The sequence below is a fragment of the Myotis nattereri genome (assembly GCF_964212035.1).
Source record: "Myotis nattereri genome assembly, chromosome: 15".
NCBI lineage: Eukaryota > Metazoa > Chordata > Mammalia > Chiroptera > Vespertilionidae > Myotis > Myotis nattereri.
The window spans coordinates 7,171,242-7,189,676 of NC_138090.1; the positions used below are offsets into that span (position 1 = coordinate 7,171,242).

An 18,435-nucleotide genomic window follows, 5' to 3' on the forward strand; every position below is an offset into this window, starting at 1 on the left:
TCTGGTAAGAGCCTGGTGGGGGGGTGCTCAGAGCCGTGGCCCCACAGGGGAATAAGGAACAGTTTGCACTAGGCCAGTGATGGCGAACCTATGACACGCGTGTCAGAGGTGACACGCGAACTCATTTTTTTGGTTGGTTGTTCTTTGTTAAATGGCATTTAAATATATCAAATAAATATCAAAAATAGAAGTCTTTGTTTTACTATGGTTGCAAATATCAAAAAATGTCTCTATGTGACACGGCACCAGAGTTAAGTTAGGGTTTTTCAAAATAGCTGACACGCCGAGCTCAAAAGGTTCACCATCCCTGCTCTAGGCAGCGTTTCACTCCTTAGTCCCAACATTGGGATTCACCTGAACACCAGCCTGGGGGAAGGGCCAGCCTGAGGGCACACAGCCTGGCGTGCAGGCATCAGCTGTGTTTCCCGGGAGCTTTAAACGACACAGGGAAACGTGTCTCCACAGAGTCAAAGAAAAACCCAAAACGAAACTGTGCGGGAAGTACCACAAAGCAGAGGTCCCTGGACTACGGCATCATATGACCGATTCTTTATGCTTTTCAGTTATTTTTAAGTCTCAAAGAATGTGTATTCCTCTTGCACCTCCTTCACCCTAAAGCAGGCGGGTCTATTTCCTTTCGAAAGGTAGGGGTCCCCCTCCCCAAGGTCCCCCCACCAGCAATCACCCCAGCACGGTCCATTTGTGAACGGGCGGCCCAGACAGGCTGCGTCCTTGGTGCGGGCTGGGTGTGCTCTGACCTCGCTTGTCCTCAGCGCGCTGCCTGGCACTCAGAGGGAAGTGGGGTTTTCCAGCATTTATGGGGGCGGGGAGATCAGGACGCCCCCCCGCCACCTGCCGGCAGCCAGGCTCCAGTCTCCTTCTTGCATCACAATCGGAACCCGGGGTGCTCTGGGCTCTGCCTAGAACTCTGAGGGGTGCCCCAAACGGAGGTGCCTACAAAGGGGCCCGAGAGCTGGGTGGGGGGTTGAGGGAGGGGCTGTAAGTGACTCCTCTGGTCAGAGTGCCAGACACTCGGTCACCTCCTGGTTATCTAGGGCAGCAGGGGACACAGCTCCACATGGGGGGGGGGGGGGCTGGTCAGGCGCACACCCTCCATGGTGTGGGTGACAGCACCCAGCAGGCAAGCACCTGTGGGGCCTGGAAAATGAGAAGCTGCCCAGAGGGGTCTGCTTCGGGAAGGCTGGGGGGGTGGGGGAGGTGCCAGGAGTCCCCGACTCAGGAAAACAATGAGCAAAAAGAGAGACAGAGGCAGCCAGAGGGCCTCAGATGGGAGACGCCAGCAGGCTCAGAGCAGTGAGGGCAGAGAGTGGGGGGCTGAGGGTGAACCTCACCAGAGAGGAGGGACTCCCCAGGAAGGGGACCCTGAGGCACCCCCTTTGTGCACCCACCATGGCTCTGCATCCCTACAAAGAGGGAGGGGCCTTCTCTATTGCTCATCACCAGCCCCAGGCCCAGCAGGTGCCCGGCACAGAGAGGTCCCCATAGCCACTCCGAGCACCCGCACCGGCAGGCAGCACACCCCAAGTGCAGAGCCGCAGGACGAGGCGGGCGCCCGACAGGCGGCTGTGGGGCTCCAGGCCAGCTCGGTGTCCGCCCCAGGGTGGAGGCAGGGACCAGGCTGGGCATGGACCACACAGGTGTCAGCCAGAGAAACTGAGTCACGGGCCTGGTGCCGAGGAGCCTTGGGGTTGCAGGGAGCTGGGGCCTGACAATTACATCTCCTGGCGGAAGGGGCCGCCCAGAGGGCAGGGCTGCCCTGTGTAGGTCTGTTTTCTCAGCTGCCCCCCATCCACACCGCTGACAGCCTGCTGCTCACCTCCTGCCATGCAGCCCGGCCTCAGCTGCCTCCTAAAGGAAGGAAGGCTCTCCAGGGGCCAGGAGAGGCGTTACTAAGCTGGGGAGGCCAGAGGGCCTGGGGAGCCATTGGGCCTCAGGGAACCAGGCCAGAGGCCAGAGGGGCAGCCCCAGAGAGAACCCCACACTGTCCCCAACATGCTCCCTCTCCCAGGAGACCTGACTCCTGGCTCCGTGACCTCTGACCAGGCCTGGCCTGTCCATCCGGCTCTGCCTCCACTGCCACATTTCTGCATCCAAGTCCTTCTGCCACGGAGGGGCCGTGGGAAGCGTGGACCCCCCCAGGTCCGAGGGGCCAGGTGCCAGTACAGACACCACCCTCCCCTCCGGACAACCTTGGACAGTCTCAGCTTCGCCACGCCCCTGGGTTTCCTCCTGTTTGCTGGGCCCCGGCTCCAGGGACGGCCCAAGAGGAGGGGGAACTGGAAGCCACCAGGACATCACCTGGGGCTGTCGTTGCCGACGTTCAGGGAGGGTCGTCCTCTGTAGCCACAGCCCCCCTCGGTGGCCAGACCAAGACCCGTGGCCTCTGTGGCCTGGGTCAGCCAGGTGCTCAAGGACTGAGAAGGGGACCTTCGGCCCGAGGGCTCCCACAAGTCTCCATCTGACACTCACCAGGGGGAGGCCTGAACCGTCCCCTGCAGCCCTCACGAGCCCAGGCACCCAGTGATGACGGCAGCCCCGTTTACTGAGCCGGCTTCACCAGCGCGGCGGGTTTCTTCATAACAGCAACACTTTGAACCCCCCAATCCTGAGGTAGATACTGTTATTATGCCCATTTCACGGGAAGAAAAACTGAGGTTCCAAGAGATTAAGCCTTGGTTAAGCGACTTGCTCAAGGTCACCTGACCACTAAGTGGCAAACCTAGGATTGTAACTCAGCCCCCCACACCCCAGGTTGACCCCCCCCCCCCCCAGAGCCCTCAGTTGATTTTTTTGTTTTGTTAATCCTCACCTGAGGGTATTTCTTCATTGATTTTTTTTTTTTTTAAAGAGAAAGTGGAAAGGAGGAAGAGAGAGAGAAACATCGATGTGAGAGAGATACACTGATGGGTTGCCTCCTGCACAAGCCCCAACTGGGGCTGGGGAACAAGTCTGCAACCCAGGTACACGCCTTTGACCGGGAATTGAACCCGAGACCCTTCGGTGTGAGGGCCGGTGCTCTAACCACTGAACCACACCGGCCAGGGCCACGCCCTCCCTCAACCACCCTTAACACTGCCTGCCTCTCAGGAAGAGCCACGCGGGGAAAGCAGCCACGCTCAGACGGCGAGGCTGGGAGCCAGGCGCCAAGGGGACGAGGTGGAGAGGACCCCATGGCGGGCTTTCCTTAGAGGGCCAGCATGTAGAAGATCAGGAAGGTCACCGTGTGTCAAACCACAGGGAGGCTGACGGGAGACCAGCGCGCGCAGGAGGGACCCTCACAGGGCACCGCGCTTTACCGTTTACCGTCCATTTTCCTGTCCAGATTCACAACTGATCTGCTCAATCGCCGCGCAGCCACCCTTCTCAGCCTGTGTCGACCCTGGAAATGCAGGCTCAGACAGGAAGTGACCTCCTGTGGCTGCACAGCCAGCGCGTGGCAGAGCCAGGACCAGGATCCTGCCCCCGGACTCCAAACCCAAACTCTTCCGTTAAGGGGGTGGAGCACCCATAGCCCTGGACCGTGTCATCGGGTCCTGGTATCATGTCCGCTGTACAGAAGGGGAAACCGAGGTGCAAGGTGGTGGTTAGCTCATGAGGAGGGCCACCATCAGGACTCGAACCCAGCTCCGGGCCCACAGGGCTGGCCCCAGCTCCACAGGGCAGGACCCTGAAAGAGGCTCAGAGACTGGAGCTTGAGGGGTAGCCACTGAGAAATGAGCAGAAAACAGCTGACAGGATGTCTGAGGACAGCCCGGCTGGTGTGGCTCAGTGGCTGAATGTCAACCTATGAACCACGAGGTCACTGTTTGATTCCCGGTCAGGGCATAAGCCTGGATCGCAGGCCCGATCCCCAGTGTGGGGCGTGCAGGAGGCAGCCGATCCGTGATTCTCTCTCACCACTGATGTTTCTATCTCTCTCTCCCTCTCCCTTCCTCTCTGAAATCAATAAAAACATATTTTTTTTTAAAAAAAGAAAGAATGCCTGAGGATAAACCAAAGTGAGCAAAGACCAGGCACCAATCAGAATTCCGATTTCTCCAAAGGGCCCAGAGGAGTGGGGGTGGGGAGGCTGGTCGGGAGGGTGGTGGGGAGTCAGGGGTGAGGCCCAGAGTGCGTGCAGGGCTGGGGCTGGGAGACACAGAAAAAGCTGTGATGCTTCCCTTTAACTCCCCTCTAAGACGTAAGTAGATTTTGCTAATTAAGGGGGAAAAAAATGTTTGGGGAAAAAAAAATTTGCTGAAAGTCACAAAAGGCCACTATTATGATGATTTCATTTACATGAAATGTTCCCCAAACAGGCAAATCCATAAAACAGAAAGCAGATGGGCGGCTGCCAGGAGCTGGGGGGAGGGGGAGTGACTTAATAGGCCTTTTCGGGGTGATGCAGATGTTCGGCAATTAGAGGGTGGTGGTGGTTGCCTCACCACCTTCACATACTGCAGACCATTAGCTGTCCACCTAAAAAGGGGCCGATTTCATGGTGATTCTGTCTCAGTAAAGCTCTTTAGAAACAGAACACGTGTTTGAGAAGTGAAGAGCCTGGGCCGTCTACACTGGGGAAGATCAGGGAAGGGCTGCTGACAGCCCTCGGGGGCAGTGGGCCAGATGTGCGTGCTATGGGGTCCTGCACCAGCCGCACAGCCCCGAGAGCAGTGCCCGTGCCCCATGCCAGCTACTCGGGCCTCGGTTCCGCCTTCATCCTGTCAGCCCTCCGGACCCTCCGGTTCCCCATCCTCACATCAACCAACCTCAGATCAAAAATACTGGGAAAAGCCCGGCCGGTGCTGCTCGGTGGCTGAGCATCGACCTAGGAACCAGGAGGTCACTATTCGATTTGGGTCACGGCACATGCCTGGGCTGCGGGCTCGATCCCTAGTAGGGGGTGTGCAGGAGGCAGCCGATCCATGATTCTCTCTCATCATTGATGTTTCTCTCTCTCTCTCCCCCTCTCCCTTCCTCTCTCTGATATAAAAAAATATATACATTTTAAAAAATATTTTTAATTGGAAAAAAAACTCCAGAAAGTCTATCCCTAAACAATATAACAACTATTTACACAGCATTTGTATTAGGTATTATAATTAATCTAGAGATGATTTCAAGTATATGAGAGGAAGTATGTCGGTTATGTGCAAATACTAAGCCATTTTATATCAGGGACTTGAGCATCTGAGGATTTGGGCATCCCTGAGGGATGGGGGGAGGGGAGGTCTGGAACCATCCCCCAGTGGATACCACAGTCCCTTTGCACTGACTGACCTCACTCGGCTCAGAACACATTTCCTCTGCTCTGGGCCCCGCCTCAGCTGAGCGTCACTTTCTCAAGGAAGCCATCCCCGACCTCCCCAGCAGTCGTGACCTCCCAGACCAAGCCCTTATGCCCCACGTGTGCCCACCCTTGGAGCCCTTGTTACTCTTCCCACTTGACATGGGTGCGTGTAACCAACGTCCGTCCTCCGTGCGCCTGTAGCCCCCGCAGGCCAGGACGTGTCTGTCTCCCTGGGCATCCCCAGGACTCAGCTCGGTGCCTGTACATACTGGGCACCCAGCAAACATCTGGCAGGAAGGCAGGTGGGCACCGCAGGAGGCAGCAGCGTACAAAACTGCCACGGCACAGCCTGCCTTGGGGAACCCCTCTTTGCGGGGCAGACGGGCCCAGAGGCAGCAAACAATGGGGTCATGACCGCATGTAAGAGGGGGACCCGGGCACCAGGGACGCCCCAAGGAGGGCCGCCCAACCCAGCAAGGGGCTGAGAGTGGTTGGGACAGGTAGTTCTTGAGAGCAGGACACATCTGAAGGCTGGGGGAAATGCCACCTTTAAAGCGGGCATGAAAAGAATCCACCGCCCCGGGAACTGAGGGCAAGCCACGGCATCCATGATGCTCCGTCAAGAGAAGGGCCACGTGCTGGGGGACCACAGAGAAAGAACTCGCTTCACCCAAAGGCAGGGCTTTCCACAGACCAGGCCCAGATCCGATGCCGGGGAGGGGCAGACAGAGGGGACCGTGGGCAAGTGGGGAGGGTCAGACACAGGCACGAGACACAGACAGGACAGTGGGAGTGGGGAGCGGGGCCCAAGGAGAGGGGCCTGGGCGCCCATGCATGGGGAAAAAGACAAGAAAGCAGCCAGGCACGCAGAGGGGGGCTGGTGATCAGCGCCACCGGGCGTGCAGCTCGCGAGCTGAGAGTCCCCGAGCGTCCCCCTGGCCTTCGAACGAAGAAAACGATGCTCGCAGCCTAAACCTGTGGCTCCCCCTGGCCTCCAGCGGTTTGAGAGCTCCCTCCTCCACGTGCACTCACACCGGCCTCCCCTTTCCTGCTGGGTTTCCGGGGAGGGGGGGCGTGACCTCTGCAATGACTTGTGTCCACTCGGGCTGCCGAGCAGATGGGGTGGGCTCGGGGTGGAAGCCTCCCTGCAGCTCTCACGTCTGCACGTGCTGCCCGTCACTCTGGGGAGGCAGGTCCGGGCCCCGGGGACCGTGAGGAATGGGCACGAGGACGGCCAGGCCTCTGACTCTCGCCACCTCGCCCGCTCGTGCACTCCTGAGCCAGGAGAGGAGCCCCCAGGTGTCCACCAGGCCGGCGGCCTGGAGGGTTCTGGGTGCCTGGGGTGATGTCCTCCGACCTGCTCCGCGGTGGGCAGCGGCCTCTGCCCATCCCCTCCTCCCCAGGTACCTGGTTCTGCAGCTGGGTGGAGGTGGCTTGCTGGTCACTGTCTCGGGGGGCCAGCCTCTCCCGCAGGGCTGCCAGCTCCTCCTGCAGCTGGGCTTTGTCCTCCTGCAGCCGGGCCATGGCCTCCACCATCCTATGCACCGTGGGGGCCGCACCTGGCGGCCCCGACAGGCTCGAGCACCTCCCGCTGCCAAAGAGACGCCCACCTATGAGCAAAGTAGTGGCCGATCAGCAGGGCAGCAGAGGCGCACCCTGGCCGAGGAGAGGGGCCGTCCTGGCAGGGCCGACCGCACCATCGCACCATCGCACCATCGCACCATCGGGGACAGGGGGGAATGCTAGGGGAGGGGCTGGGGCAGGGAGAGGCCTGGGCAGCAGCGTGGGCAGCTGGGGGACTTCAGCCGGCAGCTTCCAGGGGACGGACCTGCCTGCATCGGGACTCAGGAAAGCAACTTTCACTGAATACTCCCTTCAAAGCATGGGTTCTAGGTCTGATGGGTGACACCTTCTCCATGGCCCGCCGGCCAGTCACGGCGGCTGAGAAAGAGCTGCAAGTTCTCTGGTAGCAGCTGGGAAGGAGTCGGGTTGCCTCCCCGTAAAGCACTCTTCTGAGGGGAGCATGCTTTCCTTTTAAACCCCAAACCCGCTCCAGAGTGAAATTGAGTGGGGGCTCCCTCCGCAGGGAGTAGTCACCAGCACACAGAGAGGGAGGACAGGGAAAGGTGTGCGGGTGCCAGGAACAGACAGACCGGGACGCAGAGACAGACAGACACGGCACGTGGACAGGAACACAGACGGGCCGCTCGGGGGCAGACACCTGCCCTGGGCGGGATTGACTGCAGGGACCGCAGGGGCGGGAGCACTTGTTAGTACGGGGTGGGCTGACTCCTGAGTCCTCCTCCTGCCACAGCCTCCCACTGTCCTGCCTCCAGGAGCAGGAGAGAGACAGACAGATGGGTGTAAGGGCAAAGACACGGAAAGGAGCCTGTGACCAGGCTTGCCAGAGCTTGCTTCGAGGGCACCGCGAACAGCTGTGAGCTCTGCAGGCCGGGAGCTGGCATGGAGCTCGGGAGAAGGGAGAGGGCGGAGGAGAGGGGCGAGGACGGGGGACTTGCCTCTTCTCTCCAGCAGCCCAATCCGGGCCCTGGCCAAAGCCCCCAGAGCCAGAAGGAGGAGTCCGAGAACGAAGTGGCCGGGAGGAAAGTAGAGGAGCAGCACCCACTGGCCGGGAGCCTCCGCTTGACCTCAGAGCCCAGGGCTTCTGGGCTCCCCCACAGGAGGCCCCCGGAGCCGCAGCCCTGTTGGGGGGACTGGGGGTCCCAGAGGCTGTGAATGCAGCCACCTGCTCCTGGAGTCGCACAGCCCGGCCTGGCCGGCTGGCAGCTCTGACCCACAGAGGCAGCAAGTGTGATCCCCGACTTCGGACAAGCCTGGGCTGGAGTGGGGAGTGTGGAGGGAGCAGGTCCTGGCTGGGCAGATGGGCTCAGCGCACTCCCCGCCTTCTGGGGGGTGGGGGAGGGGGTGAGTAGAGAGTGAGAAGTCCCTGCTCCCACTCTCATGAGGCAAAGTGCGCGGGGGCTGGCTTTTCCCTCCCTCACAGCCCCTTGGGACGACTTCGACTCAAGAGCTGGAGCAGGAGGGACCCTGGCTGGCTAGTGGCCCGGCCATATGGCCTGCACGTGACACCGCCTGCATGTCGCAGGCTGTCGGCCCAGCTTCTGCTCTCTGTTTTGGAGAGAGTGAGGTCAGAGGGACGCTTGCAGGCTGCACACGGGCGGCCACGGGCAGCATGGGCCCGGCATGGCCCTCGGCCCTTTGCAGGCTGCTATAGGGTAGGAGGGGTGCTGGGCTCCGGTGGGAGAGGCCCCTCAGGGTCTTCGTTTGTAAAATGGAAACAAAGCCCAGTTGGGGTGGCTCAGTGGTTGGGCATTGACCTATGAACCAGGAGGTCACGGTTCGATTCCCGGTCAGGGCACATGCCTGGGTTGTGGGCTTGATCCCCAGTGTGGGGTGTGCAGGAGGCAGCCCATCAATGATTCTCTCTCATCATTGATGCTTCAATCTCTCTCTCCTTTCCTCTCTGAAATCAATAAAAATATCAAAAAATAAAATGGGGACAATGGGCCTGGACACCAGGAGGGAGGCCCGGTGTGAGTGGGTGGTGCCCACAGCACATGGAAGAGCCTCCTTGTCCAGGACGCTGCTCGTTTCCCAGAAGGTTCTGGGAGACCCCCAGAGCCCACGCCTGCTGGGGTGCACCCTGTGCCGTGTGCCCGGGGAGCTGGGAGGGGCCTGGGGAGTGCTTGCTGGGGGGGAAAGGCCCTTGAAGGAGCTAAGGGACGGTGGGCGATCAGAGGACACCTGGGGACACGCTACTGAACACCCCTTACACGGAGGAGGTGCAGGCCGCTTGGCGTGTCCGTGTTCAGGACCGGCCGGGCCTGGGCGCTGCCCCTCAGGCACTCGGGCTCAGGGACACGCAGGCCCCACCCTGGCCCTGTTGACAGAAGTCAGGCCTCCCTCGTGCCTAGAACTGGCCTCTCCCTTCTCAGCCCACTGATGGGCTGGACGGTGCCTCCCTCCCCAAGGCCGGCTGCCCAGACCTCGGCCAGGCCCCACACCTGCCGCCGAAAGCCAGAGCGCCCGCCCAGACAGACGGGCGAGCGCGGCCCTGGCACGGACTCAGACGACGGATTAGGTGCTTCCACCGCGAGGCAAGTCCAGACGCAAATCAGCCCTGGTGGCAGGCGAGGAAAGCGAGCGAAAGACCGGCCCTTTCTCTCCATGGCTCGTGGCCTCCACCGTGGGCGCCTGAGGGTGCTCCTGCCCAGCGGTCACCGGGCCAGGCCTTCCTCGGGGGACTCGCACGAAGGGGCCCCTGGAGTCTCCCAGGAGTCAGCCCCGCCAGAGGAGAGAGGAGCCACCAGCTCCTGTGTCCCAGCCGCAAGCAGCAGAGTGGGGCCCTGTCCCAGGGTCTCTGGGTCCCGGTGGACCCACAGATGCAAGGGAAGGCGGCCAGGCCTCTCTGCAGGCGGTGGGGGGGCATCTTTGAGCTGATCCGGCCGCCCTGCTTTCGACAGGCGCTGGGGAGAGAATAAAGCGGGGAAATTCTACCCCAGCCCACGCTCTCGCCAAAGCCTCTTATCACCTGGGCGCTGGGAGGCGGGCCCGGAGGAGGCTGGGCAGGCTGGGGTTTGAGTTCCGGGATTTGGACGGGCCACCTCTGGCGAGGAGGACAGTGTGTGGGGACAGTTCCGACGCCACAAGCGAGGGCCTCCCCTCCGGCCAGCTCTCGCCAGGGCCGCTCCAGGTCAGCGCAGACCTCCGTTACCTGCTTTCTCTACATTCATGGTGCCACCAGCGTCCTGCGCCTCCCGGTCCCGCCCGGGGGCCGGCGCCTGCCTCTTCAGCAGCTTCTCTTCTTTCGTCCCCTGACTCTTGTTCTTGCACCCCTTGTCCTGCTGGGCCTGCTGCCAAGACACAACCAGAATCCTCACGTGAAGGGGGCTGCGGGGGGCGCCCTTGACCCTGAGAGCGCGGCACCCTTGAAGCTGGTGAGGACCTGGGCCCATAGGTCCACCCCTTGCCGTGCGGGTCGATGGGGACAAACAGGCCTGGAGTCTGGAAGGAAAGGTGCCCAGATCCTGCGACAACACAGGGGCGGTGTGTCCCCCGGCCCCCACCGGCAGCCGGCCCTCTCCACTGGGCGCTCAGAAAACCTCAGGCAACGTCCTCTCGGCCCTACGGGGCATGAATCACCAATGCAGCAGCCCCCTCGACTCAGGCACATGGCAATCTCAGGCAACTCCCCCAGGATGCCAACTGCCCCACCTCCAGATGGCACCAGCCAACGGCGCCCAAGGAGGGGGCACGCGGGTCCCAGCAAGCAGGGGAAGGGCCTGGCCCACCCCCCATGGCCATCTAGGGACCACGGGACCCCATCTTCTCATCAAAAGCATAAAGGCTGGGTAGAGCTGCCCAGTGGGCGGGTGGGAGAAGGGGAGCGGTAAGAAGTCCCCCCTCCCCCCCGCCCAGGAAATCAATCATTGCAGCTCACCGAGAACGCCGCCCGAGGTAAGAACCTCTCGTAACGTGCCATCCCATTTGAGGACCATGGAAATAAAACACGCCTCGAAAAAAAACCTCTGGGAAATATACAGAGAGAGGTTCTCTCTGGGAGGTCGGGTGAGAGGAAAAACATGCATCATTCAAGCTTTTGTGAGAATAAAAAGAAACAGAATATGGGAAGGAGGAAAGGGAGGCTTCCCATTTCACTTGGAACCTGTGGACATTTGGGGTTTTAACCTTACAAACATCTACAGTGTGTGTGTGTGTGTGTGTGTGTGTGTGTGTGTGTGTGTGTGAATCCTCGCCCGAGGGTGTTTTTCCATGGATTTTTAGAGGGAGGGATGTGAGAGAGACACATCGATTGGTTGCCTCCTACATGCACCCTGACTGGGGCCGGGGATCGAGCCTGCAACTGAGGCACGTGCCCTTGACTGGGAATCAAACCCGAGACCCCTCCGTCCTCGGGCCGGCGCTCTATCCACTGAGCCAAACCGGCTCGGGCCACCGGATTTTGTTTTTTAACATCAACCAGGGCTGTTATCTGGGAAGAACGGTTTGAGACACGTTGTGTGTGTCTCTGTGCCCACCGTATTCCAAAGAGACCCATGCTATGGTTTTAAACCGCTCCGGCCTCGAGTCTCCAGTCGGAAGGGCCCGGCTGGCTACCTGTGTCTTGTGAGCTGTGTGGCTCTGGGCAAGTTCCTTCCTCCCCCGAAGCGTCCTTCTCCCCACTCTTGAAACCGAAAAGATCACCCCCGCCCGCCTCGAGGAGCTGGTATAAAAAGTGACGGCGATGCCTTAGCCAGTGACGGCGAACCTTCTGAGCTCGGCGTGTCAGCATTTTGAAAAACCCTAACTTAACTCTGGTGCCGTGTCACATATAGAAATGTTTTGATATTTGCAACCATAGTAAAACAAAGACTTATATTTTTGATATTTATTTTATATATTTAAATGCCATTTAACAAAGAAAAATCAACCCAAAAAATGAGTCCGCGTGTCACCTCTGACACGCGTGTCATAGGTTCGCCATCACTGCCTTAGGCAGATACTCCAAGGGTCTGACACAGAGTGAGAGCTCCCTGCCAGGGACAGATACGGTATTTCTGTATCTTTTACTTTTATCCCCAAAAAGCCCGGAGAGAGAACCGACCAGAGGCGAAAGCGACGGCATCAGGCTCGTTAGCTCACCATCCGCTCCCTCCCTCCCGACCCCACCACCCCACCACGTTCCACTGGAGGAGGGAGGGTGGACGGCCCAGCCCTCATGCTTAGGAAAAGCTGCCGGCTTTATTTCGTCCCCGCCCTCGGACCCACTGCCACACCATCACGAGCAGGCTCGTCAGCGACGGCGGCAGCGGCCGGCAGCTGGAAGTTTCCATTTGCCGACCAGAGCAAAGGTTGCACTATTTCTGGCCCGTCGGCCAGACCACAGGAAGGGCAGCCGGCCCCCAGGGGGTTGGGAATTTCGAGGGTGCTCCAGAGGGACGCGCTCAGGTTCCAGCTGCGTGGGAGGCTGGCCGGGAGGGTCACTCCGCCTGCTGTCGCCTCCCTGCGCCTGGGTCCCTCCTTCGGCCCCACCTCCCGGACCCGGAGAAGCACCCGCAACCACAACAGAGCTTGGCGGGACCCAGACGGCGGGGTCACGGGCACCGGCTGCTGGCTGGAGCTCCACAGAGATCCTCAGCGGATCTGCTGAGTCCAGCGGATGGGCTGCAAGCACAACCCGACACCCCATAATCAAAATTCAAGAGCAGGGCCACCGCCCAGCCCCAGGCAGCCTGTTCTAACCACCTCCCGACTTAACTACCAGTGGCTCGACTCAGAGAGAAAAAAATGGCTTCTCTGGTGTCTTTAACTGTTCTCGCCCCGGCCCGGCCCGCTTTTCTCACAGAACCGACTGATAACAGGACCATCTGGTTGTGTTTTCAGATGAACCACACAATAAGGGCCACGGAAAACCTCTGAAGTGACAGCAAGCTCTGGGCCCGTGTTCAGATCATTCAGATCGAGTCTTGGAGCTCCTCAAAGTCACTGATCAGCAGAGAGATGCAAATTAAAACGACAATGAGGTGTCACCTCACACCTGCCAGAATTGGCTACCACCAGGAAATCAACAAATGACAAGTGCTGGCCAGGATGTGGAGAAAAGGGAACCCTAGTCCACGGCTGGTGGGAATGCAGGCTGGTGCAGCCATTATGGGAAAACAGTGTGGAGTTTCCTCAAAAAATTAAGTAGGAACTCCCATTTGACCCAGTGATCCCATTTCTAGGAATACATCCTAAGAAACCAGAAACACCAATCAGAAAGGATATATGCATCCCTATGTGCATAGCAGCACAATTTACCATAGCTAAGATCTGGAAACAGCCCAAGTGCCCATCAGATGAGTGGATAAAAAAGCCGCGTACATTTACACTGTGGAATACTATGCAGCAGTAAAAAAGAAGAATCTCTGACCCTTTGAGACAGCATGGAGGGACTTGGAGAGCATTAGGTAAGCAAAATAAGCCATCAGAGAAAGACAGGTATCACATGATCTCACTTATATGTGGAATCTAATGAACAAAATAAACTAATTAACAAAATGGACATAGAAGCATGGAACAGAGTGCGGAATCTCAGAGGGGAGGCGGGAGAAGGTTGGTGGGCGGGAAGAGATCAACCAAAGAACTTGTGTGATATATGCATCACCCATGGACACAGACAATAGGGTGGTGAAGGCCTGGGGCAGGGGGCAGGGCGGGCTAGAAGGGGTCAATGAGGGAAAAGGGGATCATATGTAATACTTTCAACAATAAATATATAATTTTTTTTAAAAAAAGACTTGGGGCCAGCCCTGGCCAGGCGGCTCAGTTGGTTGGAACATCATCCCGTGCATCAAAAGGGTGTGGGTTAGATCCCTGTTCGGCAACCCATCGATATTTCTCTATTTCTCTCCCCTTTCCTCTCTCTCTACAACTCAATAAAAGCATATCCTCAGATGAGGATGAAAAAACAAATAAACAGGAGAGTCTTATTTTAAAAAAGGAAATTGGGGCCAGACAGCGCCTGGGACCAGGACTTCTGTCTGCACGAGAGAGGACATGCTCAGAGGGCACACGAACGTCCCACTCCCCATCCTGCCCTCCACTTGCACGTGTCCCTTCAAGGCGGGGCCTCTCGTGCACAACCTTTCGTGGGATGGGGGTGGCTTGCCAACACGCCCCGGTCACCCTGATCCTTCATCCTCTGCCTCCGCATCCGTGGCCCTCGCCCGTCTGCACTCCTACGTCTGCAATCACCTGATTCCTCTCCGGCACCTCCACTAGCCTGTCGGGTGTATGTCTCTTCTTGGCTGTGCGTCAGCACCCACACAGCACGTGGCACAGAGTAAGCGCTTCATAAACATGTGGTAACAAACAGATTCATTGCAAAAGTGCAGAGCCAGCGCAGCCCTAACATTACTCAACGCTAGAACCGCGTGGACACGCAGATGTTCACGGAGCTCGCTGCAGTCACAAGTAAGACAGAGGGTCGGTTAGAAAGCCCAGGGTAAGCCCAGGAGTGGAATATTATGCGGCAGTTTAAAAGAGTGAGGCCTTTCTCTAAATATTGATGTGCGTGAAGAAATCACCAAGGTTTACTGCTGAAGGAAAGAGCTAGCCACAGGACAGTATGCGGACATAAATAATAAACACGTGTATAAATATGTTGAAGTGGATGCATGAGAAAGATAGACACTGAACTCTCACTAGTGGATTCCTCAGAGATTCAGGACAACGGGAGGCATTCGGTCCCTGGGTATCACATCTCTGCCCTGTGCGAACCCTTTACATCACGTCATAAAGCTTGTCATAGTTAGTGGGTCAGATCCCCAGCTTGCTGTGTGACCAGTAGCAAGTTACTTAACCTCTCTGAACCTCTATGACTTTATCCACAAAACTTCGATAAAACTGTAACCGTCTTGAGACTGTTTCTGAGGACGGATGTGAGATCCATCATGCATGGAACCGCGCCTGGCACAGAGTCAGTGTTCAGTAAACAGTAGCCATTATTACTGCTGTCATTCTGTATTTATTCCTGAAACTGAATATACATGTAGACGTAAAGTTTGTCTTTTGAAAGTCATTTGGTGATTACTCCAAGAGAAAAGGACCCAAGTTTTGGCCAAGCCCTCTGTCTAGCTTTGGATGACAGCTCTAGATGAGGAAATACAAGTATTGCCCCACAGACTCACGTCGGAGCGGGAATAAACAGCTACCCTAAACCCTGCCCGTCTTCCTAATAGCTTCTCAGAGCAGGCCCCGCACTTCCCACTTGAACACCTCAGCCGGGGTGTGGCTGGAAAGCTTCTGTCATCTCCTGATAGCTCCCTCGAGATAACCCAGCAAAGCAAACCTCTCCGTCCAGGCAGGCTCCCGGGCGCATGTGCTGTGCGGGGCTTGGCAACGACGCATGAGGCAGGTCCCCGGCCCTCCCTCGGAGCTTCTTTCCCCCGAGAAGCCTGTAGGGACCCAGCGCTACAGCTCAGAGGGCAAGACACACACGCCTGGCTGGACGCCTCGTGGTCTGGAAGCCCCCCGTGCTTACCTGCACGCTCAGGTAGAGCCGGCGGGGGCTCCCGGGGCCGGCGCGGTCCACGCTGAGGGCTCGGCACTGGGCTAGGGCCGGGCGTGCCCCGCTGCGGGCACCGGCGTCCTCATCACCGCCGACCGGGGTGTCTTTCCCACGCCCTGTCCCAGGACAGAAAAGATGGGTGAGACTCTGACTGCCGGCCGTGGACCACTGAGCAGGGCCGCAGCGGAGCTTGGCTGGCACACGCTCCAGCCAACCCAGCCGTACACGCTGTCACATGCCTGCCCTGCACGGAGGGAAGCCTGGCACCGGGCAGGGGCTGAGCTCCTTTCTTCCCAGAAGCTGCTCCCAGATTCTCTACAGGAGGGCGCCCGGGACCCTGCGGGGCTCCCCTCCCGCCTCCCTCAGGTGGCTTGGGAGCTCCCGCTACAGAGAGGAGCAGAAGAAGCGATGCCAACAGGGCTGTGCGCATCGGCACAGGGCCCGGCTCTGTTACCCTGGCTGCCTCTAGGTGGCAATTTCTCCCCTGCCTTCATTAGCACCAACCCCACGCTGGGTGGCCTGGCCCCTGCGGCCTCCAAAAGCATGTTCAGGGCCAGTAAAGCGCATCCCTCGGGCCGCTGACACACCGGATGGGGGAGAGAGCTACCTGGCAGCGACACCCATCCAACCCACCACAGCCGGTGGGACTGGATGGGTGGGAGGGGCTTGCCTCACCGGGCAAACGGCAGAACCACCACCCTGGGCTGGGAGGATATTCTGAGTGCCGGCCAAGTGCTTTCCAGACTCTCATGCCCTCCTTGATCCTCAGTTTCCTTGTCAATAAAATGGGGATAAAGGATCAAACTTTAAAAAAAAAAAAAAACACCCAAAAAAATAATCATCATCAAACTCACAGTCCTGTGGTGAGGACAAAATGGGTGACACGCATAAAGTGCTCACACACAACATAATAAAAATTAAAAATGAAGTGCCCACACCGTGCCAGGTTCCCAGAAAGGTGGGGGCTGCGGGGTACCATGTTGGCTGAGACCCTACCCAGTAGCAGGCACCAGGCTTAGCATTTCACACACGGGATCTCATTTGAGCTTTGTCTCAAATTTTAAAAGTGGGTAAAAGCGTGTATATAATAGTCACAATGCTCATCTGACAGACCTACACGCACACGCACACGCACGCACGTGCACACGCAAGGCTGGGGGGAACTGTACAGAGTGCTTAGTGACACGCTCACACAGGCATTTTCTTCCCGCGCTTCGCGTCACTGCATCCCACAGACACTGCATTTTTTACAAATCGAAGGCAAGACCCTCCACCAGCCTGAAGTTCGTGACTCGCTTTACTGCGACACTCCCTTTGTTGTGGCGGTCGGGATCCGAACCCTCTATATTTCCACGGTAGGTGATTTTTATTTTCCTTTTTTTTGTTTTTTTTTCTTCCCCAGACAGAGAAAAACATCTATGGGCTGCCTCCCGTACGTTCCCTGACCAGGGATTCAACCCACAACCTACGTACTAGTATGTGTCGTGACCAGGAATTGAACCTGCGACCTTTCGGTTTATGGGCCGACACTCCACCCCACCTGGCCAGGGCTTTTCTTACATTTTTTATACTTTGATTTTGCTTTGGGATGTTTTTTTTTTGTTTTTTTTTTTTTTAGTTTTCAAGGACACAAATTTTGGTGGTTGTTTTGGTGAGTTTTTTTTTTTTTTTCTTTTTCCAGAAAAGCAATGCTAGTTCCTATTCCATTTGCAATCCTTAAGACAATCTTGTGGGGTGGAGACCATCTTCAGTCCCTTCCAGCTTTTCCCGAAGGTCCCCAGGGCCACCCAGCCTCACCATCCCGTACGGAGAGACCCTGGAGGGCATCACTGCTGCTGCCAGTGACGGCACAAATGTGGTGGGAGAGAGAGCGCCCAAGAGGAGCTCGCTATGCGCCCTCCCTGGGCCTCGGTTTCCCCCTCCTTCCATGGATGGGCTTGGAGTTGACAGCAGTGAGGGACACAGCCAGCTCACAGGGATCTACACTAAACCCCTTTCCCTGTGGGTCAAGAACAAGAGACCACAGCACACACCTGAAGCCATCTTCCCCGAAGACGCCTCCCTCCCCTGGCACTTCTAGGAAGACCTGCCCAGGCCGAACTTGGGCAAGGGTCAAGGGCAGCTCCCCACCCCTGACAATCCAGACAAGCCAGCCCCAACCCATCATCAGAACCGCCACTCACTTCTCGCTGTCGGAGGCACCAGGGGACATGACCCAGAAAGCAGAGCTGGTGTTGACAGCTCCCCAGGGGGACAGCCAGTGGGGGACCCAGATCCAGGGGCTCCTTCGCTGCCCACCTGCTGTTGGGCACCTACCCAAGCCACCTGGATGGGTACCCAAAACCGAGCGCACGGCGGGCGCCCAAACCCTGCCAGGCCCCGCTCCAGGGCAGCCTCAGTCCACCCGCGGGCCAGCCCAGGCGGGATCAGGTGTCCGCGAGCGCGGGCAGCCGGGCAGCCACCTCACCTACCTTGTTGCCGCCGGTGGCAGGAACCAAAGGGAGAGCTGAGCCCTCCGCCAAGGACCGGCTGACGGCAGAGCCCCCGACCTGGCCGGGCTGGGACCGCGTGGCCGTGGGCAGCGTCCTCCCCCGGCTCCAGGGACCGCGTTAAAGTTTAACTCCGCGGCCGCCGGCGGCTCCTCTGCGCGCAGACGGCGCAGCGCGGCAGCCAGGGCGAGATTGACGCTCCGACTCCACGCCCGGCTCCCCGGCTGCCGGACCCTGTAATTTACCTGACAGCTCGGCCTGCGCCGGGGAACTTGCGAGAAACCTCGCTCTCATCCCGGGTGTCTGGAGGAGGAAGGAAGGGAAATCAAGAGGCATTTTAAAAATGCGGACTCACCAGTTCTCAACCTCCCCGGGCCGGTGTGTGGGAAAGGGCGGGCGGCCGGGCTGGCTGGGGCGGGGCGGGCCATCCCCCGCTCGGGCTCCTCCGGGGCCCGGCCCACTCTCCACAGGCCGCGCAGCGAGGGCGGGGCTCCCAGGTTCCAGGTCCGGCGAGACTGGACCATGGCCCGGGGATCCGCAGCCTCCCCCGGGCGCCCGGCAGCCTGCGGAGAGAGCACGGGGAG

At 58.6% G+C, this 18,435-nt stretch overlaps 2 protein-coding genes across 7 annotated transcripts in view; one reads left to right on the forward strand and one right to left on the reverse strand.

The window, feature by feature from the left end:
* The window catches only part of NLRC5 (NLR family CARD domain containing 5), a 940,085-nt gene that overhangs the window by 499,329 nt on the left and 422,321 nt on the right, over positions 1-18,435 (forward strand). The window lies entirely within an intron of this gene.
* KIFC3 (kinesin family member C3) overlaps positions 1-18,435 on the reverse strand; it is a 35,307-nt gene that overhangs the window by 12,756 nt on the left and 4,116 nt on the right. For 2 of the 6 annotated variants that reach the window (XM_081108565.1, XM_081108566.1), the window contains exons 2-3: positions 18,207-18,414; positions 15,336-15,478 (exon numbers count right to left, since the gene is read on the reverse strand). In XM_081108565.1, coding sequence (XP_080964691.1) covers positions 15,336-15,478; positions 18,207-18,375 — 312 coding nt within the window. In that variant the 5' untranslated portion in view covers positions 18,376-18,414. Of the gene's footprint in view, positions 1-6,697; positions 6,901-10,025; positions 10,165-15,335; positions 15,479-18,206; positions 18,415-18,435 lie in introns of those variants that run through there. The other 4 variants (XM_081108570.1, XM_081108568.1, XM_081108569.1 and 1 more) reach the window with 4 other exon arrangements.